The 18,916-nt window shown below is 39.3% G+C and overlaps 2 protein-coding genes across 12 annotated transcripts in view; one reads left to right on the top strand and one right to left on the bottom strand.

Moving 5' to 3' along the window:
* tle2a (TLE family member 2, transcriptional corepressor a) overlaps positions 1-6,015 on the top strand; it is a 36,286-nt gene extending 30,271 nt beyond the window's left edge. For all 3 annotated transcript variants that reach the window (XM_053237922.1, XM_053237921.1, XM_026919325.3), the window contains exons 13-20: positions 412-617; positions 1,424-1,503; positions 1,593-1,842; positions 2,266-2,513; positions 2,625-2,772; positions 2,912-3,062; positions 3,167-3,243; positions 4,422-6,015. In XM_053237922.1, coding sequence (XP_053093897.1) covers positions 412-617; positions 1,424-1,503; positions 1,593-1,842; positions 2,266-2,513; positions 2,625-2,772; positions 2,912-3,062; positions 3,167-3,243; positions 4,422-4,529 — 1,268 coding nt within the window. In that variant the 3' untranslated portion in view covers positions 4,530-6,015. The remainder of the gene's footprint in view (positions 1-411; positions 618-1,423; positions 1,504-1,592; positions 1,843-2,265; positions 2,514-2,624; positions 2,773-2,911; positions 3,063-3,166; positions 3,244-4,421) is intronic.
* Positions 6,016-7,992: 1,977 nt separating this feature from the next.
* tle2b (TLE family member 2, transcriptional corepressor b) overlaps positions 7,993-18,916 on the bottom strand; it is a 69,821-nt gene continuing 58,897 nt past the window's right edge. For all 9 annotated transcript variants that reach the window (XM_053237923.1, XM_053237924.1, XM_053237925.1 and 6 more), the window contains 7 exons: positions 18,644-18,720; positions 13,823-14,072; positions 13,177-13,424; positions 12,918-13,065; positions 12,628-12,778; positions 12,386-12,462; positions 7,993-11,153 (listed from right to left, as the gene is read on the bottom strand). In XM_053237923.1, coding sequence (XP_053093898.1) covers positions 11,046-11,153; positions 12,386-12,462; positions 12,628-12,778; positions 12,918-13,065; positions 13,177-13,424; positions 13,823-14,072; positions 18,644-18,720 — 1,059 coding nt within the window. In that variant the 3' untranslated portion in view covers positions 7,993-11,045. The remainder of the gene's footprint in view (positions 11,154-12,385; positions 12,463-12,627; positions 12,779-12,917; positions 13,066-13,176; positions 13,425-13,822; positions 14,073-18,643; positions 18,721-18,916) is intronic.

Raw genomic sequence — 18,916 nt, 5'->3', positions numbered from 1 at the left:
GTAGTGATCTTCAGTGCAGTGATTATTGCTTGTGGGTTGAAGTCTGTTGGTTAGTCCAGCTTGCATCACTCTAGTGGCTATTTTGTATAGTCATGTGTAACAAATATGCTTTTGTGCAAACTTTTTTGTGTTAAAAAGCATCTCATTGTAATGGATGCCTCAGTCTCAGTTTTTACCTTGTCATTTTAAAACTTGATCTGGAATTGAAATATTAAGTATTATAGCGTGTTTGAAGCACTTAGACCTACTCTGAATATCTGTGGGTGTGGCTCTAGTGCCTAATCAACCTTCATCCTGAAACAGCACCAGATCATGCCACTTAAAAGCATGCTCACTATATATAAGAAGATAAATGGTTTAGATAAATGGTTCTCAATGAAAACTTGGGCTGCTCTGTCTCCTGTTACTCAGCTCTGAGTGTGAGGAACCCACTGGCGGTACAGGGTGTGTATCCTCCAGGTGCTTTCGGTCTGCCTCCTCCAGGTGTGAACGGCGAGCTTGCTGGGGCAGCTGCAGCATATGGCGCTGGACTCCACCTCGTCTCACCACAGATGAACGGCTCTGCCGCTGTAGCTGCTGCTGCCGCCGCCGCTGCTGGATATGGACGCTCCCCTGTGGTGAGACAGCATTTTGGCACCATTTTAAAAATAATGCTGGATCTGTTTTCAGATGATTTATGCTCTTTTACTGCATTATAGAGGGGGGACTTTTTAGTTGCAACTTACTTTATTGGATAGCGTAGATATATTTGGAACAAGGCTATTTCATGGCCACTTTAATTGGGTTCTTCTAGCCCACAACATATACTTTACAACTGATTAGGATTGTCTGAATCTTTTTTTAGTGTCAGTAGGACCAGGAAACTTTCCAGTTTCAGTAAACACATGGATTTAGGTCCTTGCTGAAACATACATTTGATATTTCTCCTTATTTAATTATCATTCTGTACATTTATGCTATCTCCATTGTGATAATGGTGATTTAATGGTGATTTTAACTGGGTGTGCATGCAGGTTTACTATCATGCACGATCATTCTGAATATCTCTCTGCTGCCTGTGGGGTGAATTGCAATGCAAATATTGGCAAGCTTTGCACCCCTCTGACCGCCTCTTGTGAGTTGCTTTTAAGGAAAAGAGGCAAATTTCTAGGCTGGGACAATCTATGTCAAGGCTTGAAATGAAGAAACTAGCAAGATCCATTTCATGGCAATATCAAATCACATGTGAATCATGTTTTCTTTAAAAAAAAAAAAATTAAAATTTAAATTATTATGTCTGGAAACACTTGTATTTAAACACATTAATTTGCAGTTAATGTCAGGTTTTCCTCAGGTAAGTGTCAAAATGTTTTAAAATGGAGTACATTGCAAATCTGTTGATGTAGCGCATTTACTTACCAGACAATGTCCTTGTATCCGTTAGGTGGGTTATGAGTCTCCTCACCCGCACATGAGGGTCCCTGGCCTACCTGCTAGCCTCCAGCCTGCAGCCTCAGGAAAGCCGTGAGTCTTCCAGCTCTTGTATTATTCTCAAATAACTCCCTATCTGATTATCCTGAATGGATTTATTGATTTTGTCTGTTTTCTCTCAGTGCGTACTCGTTCCATGTGAGTGCAGATGGACAGATGCAGCCTGTACCCTTCCCTCCTGATGCTCTCCTGGGCCCGGGCATCCCTCGCCACGCCCGCCAGATCCACACACTCAGCCATGGAGAGGTGGTGTGTGCCGTCACCATCAGCACCTCCACACGCCACGTCTACACTGGCGGCAAAGGCTGTGTCAAAGTGTGGGACATCAGCCAGCCGGGCAGCAAGAGCCCCATGGCCCAACTCGACTGTCTGGTCAGTTTCAAAACGGTTGTGTTTACCATCTCTACAAAAAGGCTTTGTATGAATGTCTGATTCTTCTGGTCTTCATGACTTCAGAAGTTGAAATTTCCTGATAGCTACACTAGTTGACATGATGTTGACATTTTTCACTATGGTGGGACCCATTGGAGATTGGTTTGTGGTCGATGCTAAGTGTAACTGCAGTCTAATGTTAATCGTACAAAGTCTAATTTTAGTCATTTACAAGAAATCTGAGGCAAATGTTTATGTTCTTGATGGTTTTGTATTATTTTTGTCACTGTGATTTTACATAGTCCACATAAAGAGTTAATGTCTGTCTTAGCTAGCTACATCATCAGCCTTACTAGCTAGCTTATTTAATGAGGGGAATCAGTGGAATAATTATAAACTTCTCCTCTCTATTCATCCAATCAGAACAGGGACAACTACATCCGCTCATGCAAGCTCCTCCCAGATGGGAGAACTTTGATAGTTGGAGGTGAAGCCAGCACTCTGTCCATCTGGGACTTGGCCACGCCCACTCCACGCATCAAGGCGGAGTTGACCTCCTCGGCTCCGGCGTGCTACGCGCTGGCCATCAGTCCAGACAACAAGGTCTGTTTCTCCTGCTGCAGCGACGGCAACATCGTCGTGTGGGACCTTCACAACCAGACACTCGTCAGGTAGCTGTGAACACCGGGGAGTGATTAAACGTTGCGCTGTACATAATGATGTGGTGTGTGATGATTTATGGGTGTGATTTTTGATGGATGTGGTTTTTGGTTCCTCCACAGGCAGTTCCAGGGCCACACTGATGGAGCCAGCTGCATCGACATCTCCAACGACGGGACCAAACTGTGGACTGGGGGACTCGACAACACGGTGCGCTGCTGGGACCTGAGAGAGGGCCGCCAGCTCCAGCAGCACGACTTCACCTCCCAGGTACTGCAGCACCACTGAATCATGGGAAATGGAGTTTTACTACTCCATTATAACAGTGAATATTTGTCAGATGCATGTTTTATTAATCACACAATTGCTTCTCTTTTGTGTGTGTGTGTGCATGTGTGCGTGTGTGTAGATATTCTCTCTGGGCTACTGTCCTACAGGAGAGTGGCTGGCAGTGGGCATGGAGAGCAGTAATGTGGAAGTATTGCATGTCTCCAAACCAGACAAGTACCAGCTGCACCTTCACGAGAGCTGTGTGCTGTCACTCAAGTTCGCCTACTGCGGTATGAGTACTTTTTATTTTTATTTTTATTTCTCATAATACATAATTTGTAATGGAGCTCTTTGAATGTGCTGTATCTTTCTTACGAGTGTATCCTATCTGCAGGCAAATGGTTCGTAAGCACAGGTAAAGATAATCTGCTGAACGCCTGGCGAACTCCGTACGGCTCCAGCATATTCCAGGTACTGTCATGTTTCTGTTGAATTCTGAACACAGTTGCTTTCAATGACTTGATCCAAACAAGCCACGCAGAATTTTAATATTCTTGCAGTACTGATCTGTATCATGGGTGAATAATTAGATGTAACTATTCAATTTAATTTATTCAATTTAATTTGTATGAAAGCTATATTTTCCCCTGCATTAGTTAGAATAAAAGAAGCAAATTAATGACTACTTTTTACTCTTCTGTGGGAGTGAAGGTGCTGATTGTGGATCACTGAGCATTAGGCTGCTCGCTCTTTTGTAGCTATAGTCAAGACTTTTTTTTTTTTTTTTTTTTTTTTTAATATTAGCTAGAGCTGCATGATTATCATGATCATTTTGGCTTCCCATGAGAGTCTGGTTCCTCTCAAGGTTTATTCCTCATGTCTTCTATTGTTAAAAGCACTAGACAAATCAAAAAATGGAACTGAATTTTGAACATTTGCATGTGATTTTACTAAACTATATTTATGGTCTGTTATAAGCAGAAAAAAAGATTTTCTTTGTGTGTGTTTTTTTTTTTTCCTTTTCTTTTCCCCCCTCCTTTTCTTTGCCAGAATTCAGCCACAACTATATCCAGTGGGTTTTCTCAGACTGCTATACTTGAATTGTAAATCAGCAGAAAGGATTTTTTTTCACAATATATACTTATGTTTCTTCATATCACTTATTTAAAGTAAACAATTTTAAATTCATCCTTAGTCTCCTTGAGTGTTCATCTTTTTTTAATGCTGAATATTATTAGCATGAGATGACTAAAGTAAATAAATAAATGTTACAACAGAGTGCAACCAAGAATGGGAACCGTGCTTTATTAAATGTACCCGTTGTACACTATGTAATTTTAGCCAAGTAATTTTCACTGAGTGCAATATGACAGTTGATTAATTAAAGGAAGCCAGAAATCACAAACATAATAAAATAGGATTCGTTGTGCAGCCCTAAGTTCAGCATTCTGAAATATTTGAGATGTGTGAATCAGGTGATAAGGGTTATGAGTGATGTTTATTTTCTAACTGATGTGACAAAATTGTCCTCTTTGTCCACATTATGATCAATTTGGCCAGCATTTGTTGTTTTAAATAAATGTGCTTAATGAATAAAGTTTGCTCACTGGTTGTGTGCTAACTCTCCAAATCCCATTTTCTGTCTCCAGTCGAAGGAGTCTTCATCAGTCCTCAGCTGTGACATCTCGCCTGACGACCAGTTCATCGTGACCGGCTCAGGAGACAAGAAGGCCACTGTGTATGAAGTCATTTACTAAAGCAACTGCAGACTGGATCCTGGAACAGCAGAAGTGCCATGTAGCTGGAAGAGCGGAAATCAAGATCCGACTTTGACTTTGGAACAGAGTGGTGGACATGGAATTGGAGAAAGCGCCTACGCTTTTTTGTTTGATGTCCGTTAGGGACAGGCATTGAGGGAGGACTGTGGAGCTCCAGAACAGGACTGACCTTGTTGTTTTTTTAATGCTGTGAGAAAGCTAGCTTCAGAGATGTGGGATTCCTCCAAAGACTTCTCTTTTGCTTTATTGTTTTCCTTTTGTTCTTTTTTAACAAGATGAATTCTCAGTAGTGAATGAAATAGCAAAGAGAATATTTTTTTTAGCCTCTGGAAAAAAAAAATTCCATGTGGAAATGGACAGTTGAGGAGCAGCAGTGCACTGAGCAAGTACAGGACGTTTTGAGAGGAGAGACTACGACAATATCTGTCATTTCATTTCAGCCAGTCCATACTGATGGCCTTGAGCATCTCAAAATGATCTCAGAGTAAGCAGCAGTACGACTGTATAATGACACGGTGACAGATTTGGGCTAACAAGGGTCATGGTTTTACTTTTTTTTTTTTTTTTTTTGGTTGTTTTTTTTGTTTTTGTTTTTTACAACTTCAGGGAGATGGTCCATATTAGCACGTTTCTTGTGTATGCTGTATGTCTGCTCACAATGACCGGTATTTTGGCTTTTGTTGGATACTTGGTGTGTATGAACTGTAAATAAAGCTCCTTAAAAGCAAAACTCTTTAAAAAAAAAAAAAAAAAAAAAAAATTGTGTCTGAAATTTGTTACCAAAAAAACCTGGGAATGTTTGGTACATAAATTGTAAATATAAATTGTATGTAAAATTAAAGGTGCATTAGGTGAGATTAGTAAGATTTACCTTCCAAAATTAGGTCTCTAACAGTTAGGTTTGTTCAACATTTGAATGATTCCTGTCCCTGTTCATGCAGCTCCACCCCTGTAGAGTAGAGCATCTGTAAAATGACTGACAGGAGACACATCCAAACAAACGTATTCTGAACCAGAAGTCCATTTTCCAAATGGGTTTTCTCAGTGACTTAATACACTTTTGCTAAGGCCATGGCTTAATACATTGTTTATCATGTTCTACATATCTTTAAGATTATTTGTACGTAAGTAAGACTCTTTTTTTTTTTTTTTTAAATCAACTATTGCACCTATTAATGTTTTTTATATCATTATAATGGCGATACAATATAATCGATATAAGCGATTTTAGAACTAGCAGAACCCTTCGTATGGTCAAATTTGAACATTTTCTACTTTATAGTTCTGAAAACTACAAATTTTTGTTTTTCACCTTTGCCGATGTCTCAACTACAAGCAAAATTATAAAGTATAGTTAACCCAGAAATAGTACACAAAGAGACACAATCACACACATTGTGTAAAACAAGTATTTACTGATTTTATTTGCATTTAAATTAATATGCAATAAAGAATTCCTTGGTAATCTGTTTAACATTTTATCATTTTTACAGTATTTTATTAATATTATAGATTATAATATTTTACATGTTTAACATTTTATCCAGGAATTATAAGTTAAAGATGGGAAATGTGTAATCACACTATCAGCATCATCTACCTTAGTGTCTCAGGTCTTTTCACCTGATATTTAAACTGGTCACTGTTCGCTTTTACAAAATTTCCTGTATTTCTGATATTTTTATTAGGACATTCAAACATTTTAGAAGTTGCTTCACTGTTGTCTGTACAGTGTGAAAGTGCTTTTCTCTGTTTTGATGATGTGTCTGTAGGAGCATTGTATTCTGACAGCTGGTATCTGATTACAAACTGAATTGATTAGGCTTATGTCTGTTTCGCCATGACAAGTAATTATCCAACAAAGCATGACATTCACTGTGTGTTAAATGTGAAATCATACTTAGCCAGTGAGGTTTGAAATATTTTTAGGCAGACTGACTGTTTTTACCACTGCGTTTGTTAAATTTGCTCCTTACCTAACGTGATCTTTACAAGAAGCCAAGGCAAGATTGGAAAGAAATAAAAACATTTCCAAGTTTGGGTGGAATATATTTATGATTTGTGAAAATAGGTACGGAAAATCCCAATTTTGGTCAAGACCAGGGTTTTCATTTCACATGTTCACCACCAAGAAGTCTAGTCCTGCTTGTTACTCATTTGTATGCCTGAAATACCCTTAAAATATAGTTCACACAGGAAGGAAGCTACTGAAGAAAAACTGTTAGACATTTGAGTTTGCTGTGACCTTGACGCTGTTTGGATCGATTCCAAAATCTAATCAGTTCGTCTGCTGGTTTCAATGATAATTCCATATAAATCCTACAAACATTAAACCACTTGTTCTTGAGACATCGCACTAATGAGGCCCTCGTATGGATAGATGGACAACCCGAAAACATAATGCCTCCACCTCTTAGCAATGGAGGCATAAAAATATATAGTTTTGACCAAAATTGAGTTTTTCTACCAATATTATACTTGGAAAAAATAAATACAATGTAGAAATTATCATCTTACTTTGGCCTTTAAGGATGTTGTGTAAGGAGCCAGTTTTACAAATCCAAGTGTGATCATTTTATATAGCTACATGCCATAGAAAAATGGACAAATGCCTAATCAACAGTTTGCAATCAGATACCAACTGTCAAAATGTCCACAATGCGTCTGTGCTGTTACATCAAACTGTACAGACAGTACAAAACAAAGGTTTAAAATTTTAAATGACAATAAAAAGACATCAAAACATTGAGCCAACAGAACTGACTGAATGAATCCGTCAATGTTAGCATGACCAGAGATCAGTGGAGTGAAGAGACAATGTTAAAGATCGTGTTTAAATGCTGCAAGTGACTTGAGACAGAGACTGATGTGGATGACGCTCATAATCAAAGTGAGATCTCGTGTGCCACTGTAAACTTGTAAGTCTTTAGAAATTTACAGTAATGTTGTTTTCCCTTCAGCAGATTAGGTTATAAATGTAGAGGTATGCGAGGCATCATTCAGTGGAGTCAGAATAAAATTTTTAAATGGAATTTTCTCCATTATTACTTTTGGAGGCAAACTGATTTTGAAATGCTAAAACTTTGCTTCTGGTTGAGACACAGGCAAAACAGAATCATGTTTCAGTTCAGAAAACCCTATCATTTTCAGAACTCTATGTAGTAGAAAATGTCAAAACTTAGACAGATGAAGATACATGTATTACGACTGAGAAACAGATCTACAGATTAGCTGTATCTACACATATATAAAGATGGGTAGAGATATATAGAGATAGCTTTTTGTGTGTTTGGACTATTTTCATGATGTGTCCCTGCTTAGTGATTATTATTTGAAACTGCTACAGTCATAAACTAAGATAAAAACGTTTGTTTCTTCTTCATAGGCAAGATGGCAAAATGTAGTAACGGATTTGTTAAACAGTACCACGAACACAAGAACGTCAAAAGATGACCACAAGTTTAATTGTCTTTATATGCATGTCTGGTACATTTCATATGAAGTGCTACAGAGGGATATCACAACTGGAAAAAAGTCCTTGGCTTCAGAGCGAGATTGCTGGACACTGTACACTGTTTTCAGTATAGAAACAAAGCCTTAGGCAGCATTAGATACAGATATTCCCATAGCATGATCAGATGTGATGTAATTCCCATTACAGGTAAGATGTGATGATAAGGCAGTGGAGATGGTCTGGATTGCGCAAGACTAAAATCCCAACATCTTTGGGCAGCCGTCATCTCAGCCATTTATAGAAAGGAGGAAATACACTATATGCATAACAATAAACAGAACAAAACACTGTTGTAGCACTATTACTTATTTTCATTACAAAAAAATGTTACAGTTTGTTTTGTGTTGGAAAGGTTGCAAGCAAAAGATTATTTCAGATTCCAAGACAGGCCTTCTGATTCACAGATCAGATAAACGTGAAAAACAAACCCTGGAAACATGTTTAGCAAATTAAAAGCACAAAATCTTTTCCCCAGCAGGTTGAGGATTGCTTTCAGACATCACAGGTTGGGTGGGCAACCATAGCTCTTCAAGATAAAGGGATACATCGGGGATGTAACACAGGGCATCTACAAACAAGTCTAAATTTGACTGCAGGGATGATTATTATTTATGATAGCATGTTGTTATAAATGTTATAAGCGACATTTTGGGCTTTTTGTATTTCAGTTCACTTTCACATGTCCTACATATCTGATACAAGGTCTGCAACTTAATGACACCAGTCAGATCAGAACCCGTGTCTTTTTTTATATTACAGCACTCTGCATGCATATATCACTGCTGTCTGTCTCAGTGCCAGTAAAAGCTGCAAACCAGCTTCTGCCCTTTTTTGCCTTCTTGAAGCTGATTAGCTGAGGCTGACCTTTAGAGCAAATCATCTATCTAATTAAGACTGTCCATTTCAGAGCTACTAAAATGATGGATTATGATATTTATTTTTTGCCATTGTTGATGTGCATGTGAATTACTGATTTGGAAAAGTGCTCATTTCAGGGCAGAGGCTTGTTCACACTAGTGATAGATCACAAACATACAAACATGAATGTGAACCACCAAGCCAGAAACATTGGTCTCATCATTCACTCAGCTTCATTAACTGCTGTGGATCCAGAGCCTATCCCGGGAACACTGGGCATGAGGCGGGAATATGCTCAGTCCATCACAGGGCAACATGCACACACATACTCACATCTAGGGGCAATTTAGCATAACCAGTATACTTCCTGGCATGTTTTTGGGAGGAAACCCACACAGATGTGGGGAGAACATGTGAAGCTCAGTACAGACAGTAACCAGGGCTCAGGATCGGTAACCCAGGACCCTGGAGCTGTGAGGTGGCAATACTCCCCACTGCACCACCAAGCAAAAAATCAAAAGTGAAGAATAAGACTTGCAATGTGAACCAATGTCTTTCCACTGGAGTAAATAAAAAAAATTTAGGAGTGCAAGAACTTTTCCAGGAACTCAAGTACTTTAGGTGCATTTACACCATGAGGAGTCAGGGACAATTTTAGATTCTGGGCTAAATATCCAGGAACCGTTTTAGTTCCTGCTTCAGAGTGAGTACTTTTCTGCAGACCAGGAGATAGTGATTAGAGGTTTAAACCCCAGGCTTCCACATGATATGATATGATTTTGATTCTTAAGGCAACCACTGAATCTCCTAAGATACAATATATTAACCTGTGAATGATATGTGACCAACTTTGTTCAGAATCTGGAGTAGGCCTCCAGTAACATCAGTGTAAAACATAAATTATTTTTATACATCAGTTGTCTGTCCTGTAATCAATTATAATCTATAAAAATTGATTTCTCTTTGTTGCCTCGATTCCTTGCAATCATTGGCATTTAAATCAATTAATCACTCCAAATTGTCCAATTGTTTCACCCCTAGCAGTGATATTTTACACTGCTGATTGGTCAAGCTTCACAGAATAACTAACCATCTTGCCTGGCATGATACAAAAATCTGCTTTTAGCTAAAAAGCTATTGCTATTATGTGAAGCGGCATGACTGTCAAAGTGGAACGTTTCCAAAGTGCATTCGATTTTACAGTTTTGTACATGCTGTTAGTGGAATGCCCTATATGTTTTCCAGCTTCTGAAATGTCAGATGCACAGTTTGCATCACTTCGGTTACTTAACATAAAATGGTCACGGATCCTGCAGAGTTGCAGGAACATAAACACAAAACTGTAGTTCTCATTCAGGGGATTTCCAGAACACATAATCAATCTTTTTCTCAACTCATGTATGCTTAAGTGTTCTGCACATATACTCATTCTCTGGAATTAAAAAAGGAAAATGCTGTTGTTTAATGTTTTCAACATGAAACCCACTGAGAGGTCCAGCTGCTCCTCATTAGAGTCTCTAGGGAGTCTCTCACAAGAGAGGGAAACGCACGATGCAGAATTCAGTTGGGAATTGCCATATGCATGTTTAATTGGAGTGGTGCAGACATGGTGGTGCAGGTTTCTCAAGCCAGAGTCAGCACTATGCTGCAGTCCAGTTATTCTGCTCTCTGAGGTGTTGTGTAACGAGCTCTGTTGCATTTGGGCTCATTACAGTGTGAGTTTTTTTTTTTTACAGGAATGTATTGATTGTCTGCTATCTGTGTTTGTGTGAGCTGCAGCTCCCTAAGTGCTTACCTCTTCTCCTGTGAGCTTTCTCCTCGCCGCTGGGCGTTTCATCTAGACACTGTGCTAATTATACTCCCTCTGTTTATTCTTTCTGTTTATCCCTCTCTATCTTCTCTCTCTCTTTCCTGCTTATAGGGGGATGGAATGGGGATGGGGATGGGGTTTAATGGTACTTGAGAGACGATGGAGGGGAATACTGTTTGGAAAGAGCACCCATGGTTGCCCACCACAGCTGCCATGAATGAGCTCCTGGTAAGTGCTTTTCTTTCAGCTCATACTTTCTTCCATTTTATCCATCCATGCATCCATCCATCCATCTCGCTCCTCTCTCATGTGCTCAGTAGACCACCTCGTACACAGTAGCTTTCTTATCTCCAGAGCCAGTGACTATATACTTATCATCTGGTGAGACGTCGCAGCTCAGGACGGATGAGGACTCCTTGGACTAGAGAGAGAGAGAGAGAGAGAGAGAGAGAGAGAGAGAGAGAGAGAGAGAGAGAGAGAGCGGGAATGAAGAAAGAAAAAAGTGCATGTCAGACACTATGCAAAAATAAACAGCGCAATAGATGGCTCATTTGAAATGTTAATTGTATAAACAATCTGTTTATTTCAGTCTCATCCATCAATGAAGTCATCTTCACTGCTTTCTAGGTCTAAACAGCCATTTCTATTTTACACAACACATAACCTTCAGCAATGCACAAACGCTCAATCTGACCATCAAACACACATTACCCACAAACTCAGCAGAGAAATTAAAGAGATGTCAGAGAAGTGATAACGTGAGGAAGTACAGAAGTCATAAAAAGACTTTAGATTTCCAGATTTTTTATTTTGTTTCCCCATAAGTTATTATTTTCTTATGAGATTTAATTATTTACATCATCAGTATCAGTTAAATGTTTTCCTGACATAATGGGATACTTTTCTCAAGCACCTGAGATAACAAATGTGGTTTTCCAGAGATAATAACAAATAATTTGAGATCATGAAAACAAAAATTTATCCAGCTCACTTCACAGGGAAAGGATGTGGGATGCAAAAAAGTAATCTGCTTTGTCCTGTAGTGTTTAAATTCTTCCAAGTGAACAATACGAAAACCTGAAGGCAAAGGAAAACAAAAGGTGGACTGTGGTCTCTTCTTTCTGAAAAAATGAATAAATGGAGGAACTGCTAATTCTAAATGCTATTTTCTTCATGTTGCCAGTGTTTACAGTTAAAGTTCCCACATTCTCTCCCTCTTTAATGTAAGCCTGCTTCTACATTTGTAGTGTTCCGGGTGCCCTATCAGGCATATCAGTATCAGTTCTATCAGTAGGCATTGGACATTTTAAACGTGTCATAAATCTCAACAGGCTTCTGCACATCTAATTTGTAATCTTGCGAAAGCAAAGTGTTTTTTTGAGATCTCAAATTAATATTTGATTATCTCAGGAAAACAAAGTGTCTTCAGAGAATTAGCCTTGGTTAGGAAACCAACATTGGTTACTTGGTGATAATGACACAAATATCTCGAGATCACAAGAAAATAAATGAAATTAACTCATCACTGGAAGACTACATACATAAAATATGTGCCCATTTTAGCACAAGACAAGACAGAGGTTTATATTTTTTTTAACATCTTTAGCCTAAAGATGATTTCTGACTCTCATCTCTCTTTTTTCCCCCACTTACCTGGAAGATGCTTGCTCCATACGGCGTTCTCCATGCGTTTAACAGATTGTCTTTTCCTGTGCTCACAAACCATTTACCTGAGACACAGACAGACAGACAGATACACACACACACACACACACACACACACACACACACATAGAAAAGAACTCAATGGGTGGCACAATGCACTTCTATAATTAGTAATTCTATGAGTGGAGAAACAGGACCGTTTGGCTGGTATTGTGAGTGTTTACTCATACCACAGTAGGCGAACTTGAGTGACAGCACACAGCTCTCGTGAAGGTGCAGCTGGTACTTGTCTGGTTTGGAGACATGCAATACTTCCACATTACTGCTCTCCATGCCCACTGCCAGCCACTCTCCTGTAGGACAGTAGCCCAGAGAGAATATCTACACACACGCACACATGCACACACACACACAAAAGAGAAGCAATTGTGTGATTAATAAAACATGCATCTGACAAATATTCACTGTTATAATGGAGTAGTAAAACTCCATTTCCCATGATTCAGTGGTGCTGCAGTACCTGGGAGGTGAAGTCGTGCTGCTGGAGCTGGCGGCCCTCTCTCAGGTCCCAGCAGCGCACCGTGTTGTCGAGTCCCCCAGTCCACAGTTTGGTCCCGTCGTTGGAGATGTCGATGCAGCTGGCTCCATCAGTGTGGCCCTGGAACTGCCTGTGGAGGAACCAAAAACCACATCCATCAAAAATCACACCCATAAATCATCACACACCACATCATTATGTACAGCGCAACGTTTAATCACTCCCCGGTGTTCACAGCTACCTGACGAGTGTCTGGTTGTGAAGGTCCCACACGACGATGTTGCCGTCGCTGCAGCAGGAGAAACAGACCTTGTTGTCTGGACTGATGGCCAGCGCGTAGCACGCCGGAGCCGAGGAGGTCAACTCCGCCTTGATGCGTGGAGTGGGCGTGGCCAAGTCCCAGATGGACAGAGTGCTGGCTTCACCTCCAACTATCAAAGTTCTCCCATCTGGGAGGAGCTTGCATGAGCGGATGTAGTTGTCCCTGTTCTGATTGGATGAATAGAGAGGAGAAGTTTATAATTATTCCACTGATTCCCCTCATTAAATAAGCTAGCTAGTAAGGCTGATGATGTAGCTAGCTAAGACAGACATTAAGTGACAACAAAAATAATACAAAACCATCAAGAACATAAACATTTGCCTCAGATTTCTTGTAAATGACTAAAATTAGACTTTGTACGATTAACATTAGACTGCAGTTACACTTAGCATCGACCACAAACCAATCTCCAATGGGTCCCACCATAGTGAAAAATGTCAACATCATGTCAACTAGTGTAGCTATCAGGAAATTTCAACTTCTGAAGTCATGAAGACCAGAAGAATCAGACATTCATACAAAGCCTTTTTGTAGAGATGGTAAACACAACCGTTTTGAAACTGACCAGACAGTCGAGTTGGGCCATGGGGCTCTTGCTGCCCGGCTGGCTGATGTCCCACACTTTGACACAGCCTTTGCCGCCAGTGTAGACGTGGCGTGTGGAGGTGCTGATGGTGACGGCACACACCACCTCTCCATGGCTGAGTGTGTGGATCTGGCGGGCGTGGCGAGGGATGCCCGGGCCCAGGAGAGCATCAGGAGGGAAGGGTACAGGCTGCATCTGTCCATCTGCACTCACATGGAACGAGTACGCACTGGACAGAAGAAGAGAAACAGTAGAAAGGGTGGTTTATGGCATAATAACAATGTGTTGTAGGAAAAAAGCTTGGCATTTAGGACAAAACATGATAGTTCAAGCCAGGTGAAGGAAATGCAACTTAGTTACAAAAATTCTAGCTGTTGTAGCTCAGCAACAATAAAGAGACCCTTCATAGAAATCTAACTAGCACCACTACAAACAACTACATCGAAGTTCCATAGTTGATGCCAGCATTTCTGTTAATTACAAATAATAATGAAAGGACAGTTTTGCAAAAATTTACTCTGAGAATGCTAATGACTAACTCTTGGACACAACTATGGTGCTGCCTCCATTGCATTCAGAAAAACAATTCAAACAGTCTACCTGCAATTTAACAAACTGTGTGTGTGTTTGTGTGTGTGGTTTTTGAAGAGAAGAGGCGTGTTATTTAACACCCACCAAACCACACTGCGTACTAAGACAAACAACAACGCTCATTCATTTGCATTCATTTCACAGAATTAGAATGCTGATTACCAGTCCAGATTTTCTATTCTTCTCAGGTCAGTGTTAGAGCAGACCTGTTGCAGTTTATTGTGCATCCAGCCAGCCAACAAGAAATACAGTATATTACTAGATTGATTGATTTAGCATTTTTCAGTGACTCATTATAATACATTATTATATACGTAATAACTCACACACAGACACTAAATGGTGGTCACTCCATGTAAATGGATTAAAGAATGTGTAATTATTGATAAAGGAAAGTTTCTTCTGTAGAGGCATTTATTTAGCATTTTTGGAAAGAGTCTCCAGTATCAAGGTAAAAGTCAAGTTAAGGCCGTTCCTTAAATTTCCAACATGGGAAAGTCTGTAGAATGAAGTGCTTTGCAGTTTCTTGGTGACATGACAAGCTGAGAGAAAAAAAAAATGCTGATACGGGAAAGATTATTTATAGCTGTTATACTGCAAGTGAGAAGAGTAGCCAACTTGTTTAACAAACATTGCATAATATTAACTAAAAATGGATAAAAAAAGTTGGCATATTGCTGTGGTATAAGGGCAATAAAACAGGGGGGTGTTATTGGAAAATCTGGTAATAACAGTAACTTTGCTTTGCATTGTGTCATATTACACCACCCTGTCTTTGAATTTTTTTCCTATAACAGCACGCCCCAATGATATTATTCTTTGCTTTACTTCATGCTTTACTTTAATTACTTCATTTAAGTACTGATGCCAACCTGCTGCTCAATACCAGTCACAAAACAGTTAAGAGTATAAACAGTACAATCATAATAATACATTAACAACAGTGGCAACCATTATGAACACAGGTTTGCCAGAACATACCTAGGTAGATAAACACATAGACATACACTTGGATGGTGAGATCTGAGGTTGTTTCTGCTTCCGAGTCCTCAGCCATTTCTTGAAAGATATGTGGGGATCTGCAGTGTGGACAAAGCTGAGCAATTCAGTCTGACCACACAAGCTACCAGTGAAAAGAGTCTGGTTTTAGACACACAGTCATGGTATCACTATTCACCATTCGCTCACAGACTTCAGCGCTCACAATGGAACATCGAGCCTGACGAGTGATCCGTGTGTGGTAAAGTTCCATTGGTTACCCTGTAGGCTGGCATCATCCAGTTATGAGGAGTCAGTAGTTAGATGAAGAGTGGTGTAACAGTCCAAATGGGAGATGCAATATTCAAATCTGACATGATGAATGTTCGTAGGAGGATCTGTGTACCATATTCCGATAGGTACAGTCTTAATCTTACTGATATTACACAGAACAAAAGTCACGTGATCGCTATAACTTTGTGAAGTCTAGCAGGTCAGTTGTTCATTCCTGAAAAACCTTGATGGAAGTGCTGACATCAATACAACCATTATAGAGCAGATTAACTTATCTGGAGAACTGACTAAACAATATATTAGTCACAATAGCACAGTAATAGATTTCCTGGATGATTTATGAACAAAGAGCTGGTTGCCACTGAGGTCTGACTAACCTGGGACATCTACGGACATCCAGCCTGACTTAAATTGGCTCATAAAGACGTTATAATTGATCTATAATTGGGTCATGGTTCACTTTAATTTGACCCTTTAATTTGACCCTCAAATTTGGTCTATATTTGACTGCTTGTATATGGCCAACCTTCAAAAAGACATAGTAAAACTTTTACTCATGTCCCATTAACATTTGACAAAGACATCTTTTTAAATGGCTTTGTGCTGAGAAAGTCTTTATATAAAGAACTACCAATTAGCAAAATGTTCTTGTGTGAAGCTGAATATAAAGAAATTATTGCTGAGCAAATAATCTGAAAGCTTTCAACATGGACCATCTGTCATGTCTACACATATTTACTAGGAAAAATGAAGCCTGTGGATAAAATTACATCATATGTTGTTTTGTTTAGTTCTGAAGTGTTACTGCTCAGACCCAAAACATTTCAGACGTTCTTGGTCTTCTCTTTCTACCTGAGAATAAATTATATATTTATATTTTTCTGCATGATTTATCTGTAGCTCACTCAGGACTTTCTTTTGCAGTGACTGCAAAAAACTTCACCAGATTGATTGATACACCTGGTTTAGGAACTATGTTGTCAAATAGCGCAGTTACAAAAAAAAATATGTTAATAGAGAGCAAAAAAAGAAAAATAGAGCAGGACAAATAGGGTACAATTTTATTTGATGCCTGGTTTTAAGAAAAATAACATTCCACTGATCAGACTGTAATATATACAAGGTATCTGTAAACACTATAATGTTATAGCAATTAGATATCTGACTAATCCATACAATAAGCATAAGACAAGTTGTCTTGAAGATATAATTAGTAGCCTGAAGAAGCCATAATATACGATTGCTCCAGGAAGCTTCATAACCCAAAGACTCTACAGGGACACATCACTGTGAGGTATAATTAATAACTGGAGGTGGACTTGTGTGCTTACATCTGTAATTAAATCCATTGGCTCTCACTTTGCACCCCTTGATGCTATTTAGCAAATTCCCTCTAATTCTGCATACTATGTAGCTGTGTAGATCAGGCATTCGAAGCTTCAGTACAATCAAGGCACAATGCAGGATTTGAATAAACCTGAACAAAGGATCTGCAAATTTTAGTTGTTGATGAGGCTCAGTGACACATTAAAAAGATGCACGGCCTTGCATGTAGCAGTCTGGCATGCACTTTATTTGATATATTCAATATCACAGAATTAGCACTGTACTTTTCTTCCACTGCAGAATAAAATAATGCACTGTATTCTTTCCACAGAATAAATGCACTATAGCATTTTTGAAATGGCTCTGGAACAAGTTTCAGATATTTTAGGCTCTGCGGCATGGTGTGAAGATTTTCTTTAAAAGCACTGTGTTATATGAATGTTGTGTCCTGTAATCATGTAGCCTACTTCAGGGTGACAGATTTGCACATTTGGTGTTCTCTACTCAAAAAAAACCCCCTGATTCAACTTATCTTCCAATCATCAGGCCCATAATGAGGTCACCCAGATGTGAGGGTCAAAATCAAGACACCCTGTCTGCAGTGAGGTGTTGTCCTTATAGGAAATGTGAAAGTGCCCAAAAGAGCACCAAGCAGTAAAAGTACCTCTTCATTACACCAATTGTCCCAAATGTAGTTGAACAGCACAAATGTTTAGGGTCTGATGTTTCCTTCTTTAGCCTTGCACTAGAACTGTGAGGCTAGCATGTGTTCAGCAAATAATGTAACTCCTGGAAATACCTAAACTGTGCAAATATTTGCTCAAACCATATCCGGTTGTTTAGCAGTCATGCAGATTTGTAGGTATGTTTTTAAGACACAGCATGACTTACAGTAACCTATGAAAAATAAACTTCATTGTGTAGCTAAATGCTGTAATGTTACGGTGCAGCCATCTTGGACATCTGGATTTAGTCTTGTAGCCCCAGTGCAAAACTACAGAAGAAAAACATGACATGTCCTGGCTGATTGACCAAATATGGGGTTAGTGTAGAATTATGTAAATGTGATATATCATTAAACTATACCTTAACAGTGACAATTACATCCAAAATACATCCAAAGTACATACAGTACACTTACATACAAAAGGATTTGTCTGGGCAAGAGGAGAAAAAAGCATTTTGAAATGACAGCAGTTCCACAAATTAAGAATGAGCAGCTACGTTGTTCTGAGGTGAAAATATATGATGTGTTTAAGAGGTATTGAGTGTAACCAATTTATCATGTAATCATGTAACCAATTATTGACAACACATAGCCACAAGTGGGAAAGGGCCCCTTTACATAAACCCTTAACTCCAGATAATTCCGACCAAAAGTATGTTTATGTGCTTGTGTGTGAAACAATTTGAAAATGCACAAGCATTTCACACAATGGTCATTAGTTAAGTGCTCCAGCAAAATATGCATTATTATAAGCCAAACATTAGTGCTGTAACATACGGCCCATACATTTATCCAGTTTGGGTACATCAGTGTAATTCAATCCAAACATGGAGGGATGTTAAGGAAGAAAGCCTGAAGCAAAACCCTTAAAGGGAAAAACTCACGGCTTGCCCCCACTGGAGCCAGGCAGAGAGGAGGACAGCCCTGAGGGCCTGAGGTGAGAGCGTGATTCATAAGCCACCTGCAGAACACAACAGGAGGTTCAGGAATATTTCAGGAGACCATTTATTGACTTTTGCAGTACTTGTTTTAAGTGAATGTCAAAGTCATACGATAATGTCTGTTAGAACAAATGCTATAGTGGCACTCAGTTAACACTGCAAGCTAATGATGTGTGTGTGTGTGTGTGTGTGTGTGTGGGTGGGTGTATGTGTGTG

The sequence above is a fragment of the Pangasianodon hypophthalmus genome, chromosome 11, assembly GCF_027358585.1.
Source record: "Pangasianodon hypophthalmus isolate fPanHyp1 chromosome 11, fPanHyp1.pri, whole genome shotgun sequence".
Classification (NCBI taxonomy): domain Eukaryota; kingdom Metazoa; phylum Chordata; class Actinopteri; order Siluriformes; family Pangasiidae; genus Pangasianodon; species Pangasianodon hypophthalmus.
This window is presented reverse-complemented; position numbering and strand designations above follow the sequence as displayed.